At 49.7% G+C, this 3,023-nt stretch overlaps 1 protein-coding gene across 1 annotated transcript in view; it reads left to right on the top strand.

Annotated features, from left to right (window-relative positions):
• The window catches only part of ASXL2 (additional sex combs like transcriptional regulator 2), a 127,454-nt gene extending 125,267 nt beyond the window's left edge, over positions 1–2,187 (top strand). The window contains exon 16 of the mRNA XM_010002204.1: positions 1–2,187. This exon is cut by the window's left edge and continues 40 nt beyond it. Coding sequence (XP_010000506.1) covers positions 1–2,187 — 2,187 coding nt within the window.
• The last annotated feature ends 836 nt before the right edge of the window (positions 2,188–3,023 follow it).

The raw sequence follows: 3,023 nt of genomic DNA, 5'->3' as shown, positions 1-3,023 counted from the left end.
CCAGGGCCCGGGCCGGGCGGGGGTCCCCCGGGCGGCGGAGGAGAGAAGAGTGACCCGGCAACAAGTGGAGCCAACGAAACTGGAATTCGAGGAAATGCACTGGAACTGGCAGGAACTGGAAGCGGGGGAAGTTCGAGAAGGTTTCTTCCCCGTTGTCCAGGGACCCATAGCCAAATGGAGACCCAGGCCACGGACCAGGCGCCGCCTCACGGCCCTTCTAGAGCACAACTACAGCAAACTCCCACACTGCAACCCCCAGCTCCAGCCAGCAATACAGGCTCCCCCTCCTCCACATCGGCGGTACCGGCACTAGAGAAAACCAACAGAGTGAAACAGAGCCCCCCCACAACTGTAAATCAGGTTTTGGGCTCCCTGTATGCTGGTAGCAGTGACAAAGCACCTTCTGCTCTGGCAGGTCCAAGCCAGGCCTGTGGAGCATCAGCTGTCAGGGATGGAACCGTCACCGTGTCCACAGCAGAGCCCAGCACAACTTTAACTAAGGTAGCACCTACGGCCTTAGAAGGGACCAGTTTAGATGTTTCTAAAAGCAAATCTCCTTCCCCTCCGACATCTTCATTGACATTCATGAGCTCAGAAGCCCAGAATGGAGGGGTGGTCACATCTGCTACATCTGTCACACCCTCTAACATTTCATCAGGAGCACCGAGCCTTAAAACTCATACAAGCTCAAGCTCATGTGGGGCCCTCCCAAAACCAAGCTCCAATATTCCTGCTAACAACCCTTTAGTCACCCAACTTCTTCAAGGCAAGAATGTCCCTCTGGAGCAAATCCTGCCAAAGCCTCTCACCAAAGCAGAGGTGAAAACTGTCCCATTGGCTTCTCATGAGGAAAAAGGGGCAGCAGTAGCAGTGTCCAGTGCTCCAAGTGTAGCAGGGAGCAGTACTGGAGCTGAGGGCGGTGAAAGACAATCGAGTTTACCCACACAACAGCTTGGGAAGATCTTTTGCCAGAACAGGCCTCTGCCTCACATTCCAAGGACCTTTCCACTCCCCTCAGGAAAGGACTCCAGTCTTGACCAGCACCAGTGCCACGAGACACTCAGCAAAACAACTCAAGAGCAGATCCTTCAGACTCTTATCAAGAGGGTCCAGAGGCAGAATTTATTGCCAGTCCTTCAGCCTTCACAACTGAACCTTACTCACTCAGGTTTCCAGTTAGAAAACAGCTCCACCAGCCAGAGGTTTATGCTGGGTTTTATGGGCAGAAGGACATCCAAGCCTGCTATGTCTGGTCATTATCTGCTTAACATTTCCACCTATGGTCGTGGTTCAGAGAGTTTGAGGAAAGGCTTCTCCTTGAACCCTGAAAGCCGCTTGTGTCTGAACAGTCCTGCTGATGCTCCAAAAACAGAATTTGGGGAATGTGAGGAGATAACTGGCCATGGCAGCAGCAGTGATGAGGGAGATGCAGATGATGAGAGTACCAGTGATGAACATGAACATATCAGTGTGAAAGAGGAGCCTCCAGCTGCCCAGGTGTCTACTCAGTGTGAAAAGGAACAGGTACCTCATGGCATAAAACCTTCAGATAACAGCACCCTCGCTAAAAAGGATGTAAAGACAGAAGCATCCACCTCTCAGCAGGCAGCAGGAAGCAAGGAGAACCTTCAGGCATTTGATGGATCTACGCTAGCACGAGATTTTATTCAAGCCGCTCAAGAGCAGGTGGCACATGCAATGAGGGGGAAAATGCAGAGCAATCCAGAGCTCTTCGGTCCTTCTGTGCCGTCCTTGGACTGTGGGCAGCAGCAGCCCCCACTGCTCTCTCCTCCACACCCTCCAAAGCTCTCTGGAAGTGCTGCAGCACAGCTCCTCGGGCCCAGTTACAGTGGCACAATAAACGTCTCCACCTCCCCGGATGTGAACCAAGGCTCTCTGATGACTGGGCTGTCTGAGTGCAATCAGTTGTCCAGTAGCATGGGGAACGTCATGTCCTTTTCCGTGACTGTCACCACCATTCCCACCAGCCAAGCGATGAACTCTGGCAGCCACACTCAGACCATCCCCGTTCAAGCCTTCGCTGAAGACAACGGCATGGAGGATTCCCCTTCCAAGTGTTACTGCAGGTTGAAAGCCATGATCATGTGCAAGGGCTGTGGTGCCTTCTGCCATGATGATTGCATCGGCCCCTCTAAGCTCTGTGTCTCCTGCCTCGTGGTGCGGTAACCGGGACGGGAAGTGGGGAAGAGGATGGCTTGATTTTGGGTTTGCTTTCAGAAGTATATTGGGAAGAAAACAGGAAATTTACTGCCTTGCACAAGAGACACGTTACTGAATCAGGAATACAGAGTAGAGTTCTTCTTTCATTAAAGAAAGAGCACCTTCTTGTACAGTGAGTCTAAATAGAGCTCAACTACGTGAATTGTGACAAGAGTTTGCACTTATGGAATTATGTAAATATGTCACATTATTTTGTTTAAAAATATTTTTTCAATCTTTTAGGAGATAGTGTTTGACTTGTACTGCAGTTTCATTAACCCCAGCCTGCTCTCCAGCATGTTTGCTGAGCTCTGCTCTAGATGGGGGGAACCAACCCCTGGCAAAAGCTTAGGCTGTTGTTGGTCTTCTCTGGACAAAGAGAAGAACTGGATAATCAAGAAACTAAATCTTTGTACTGACTGATCTCAGAGCTCCAAAGCAGGAACCCCTGAAGGGGCTCACTTTGTTGCTCTAAATTTTAGTTGAAATTTTTCAGACTTGGAAGGTGTTACCATCATACCAGCCTTTCAAGTAACTGCCTTTCACTTGTGACTGGGCTGTTACCAGAAGGCAAACTGGGTTGTGCAATATTGGCTGGTGTTTCTGATTTGCATATCCTCTCCTCTTCAGGAGGTCAGTTGCAGTAACTTTGGTTTAAGGAAGGCAGTGTCTTGATTTGCTGCTGGTAAATACTGGAAAAGGCAACTGTACTAACCATAGGATTCAAGAATTTAAATCACTAAAACAATGCAGTAACTGTGATTATGGGTAATCCCAGAAACCATTTATAGCAGAGATCACAA

Source organism: Chaetura pelagica, unplaced genomic scaffold, assembly GCF_000747805.2.
Source record: "Chaetura pelagica isolate M959 unplaced genomic scaffold, ChaPel_1.0 scaffold107, whole genome shotgun sequence".
NCBI classification, from domain to species: domain Eukaryota; kingdom Metazoa; phylum Chordata; class Aves; order Apodiformes; family Apodidae; genus Chaetura; species Chaetura pelagica.
Note: the sequence above shows the minus strand (reverse complement) of the source record. Positions and strands in the feature narration are given on the sequence as shown.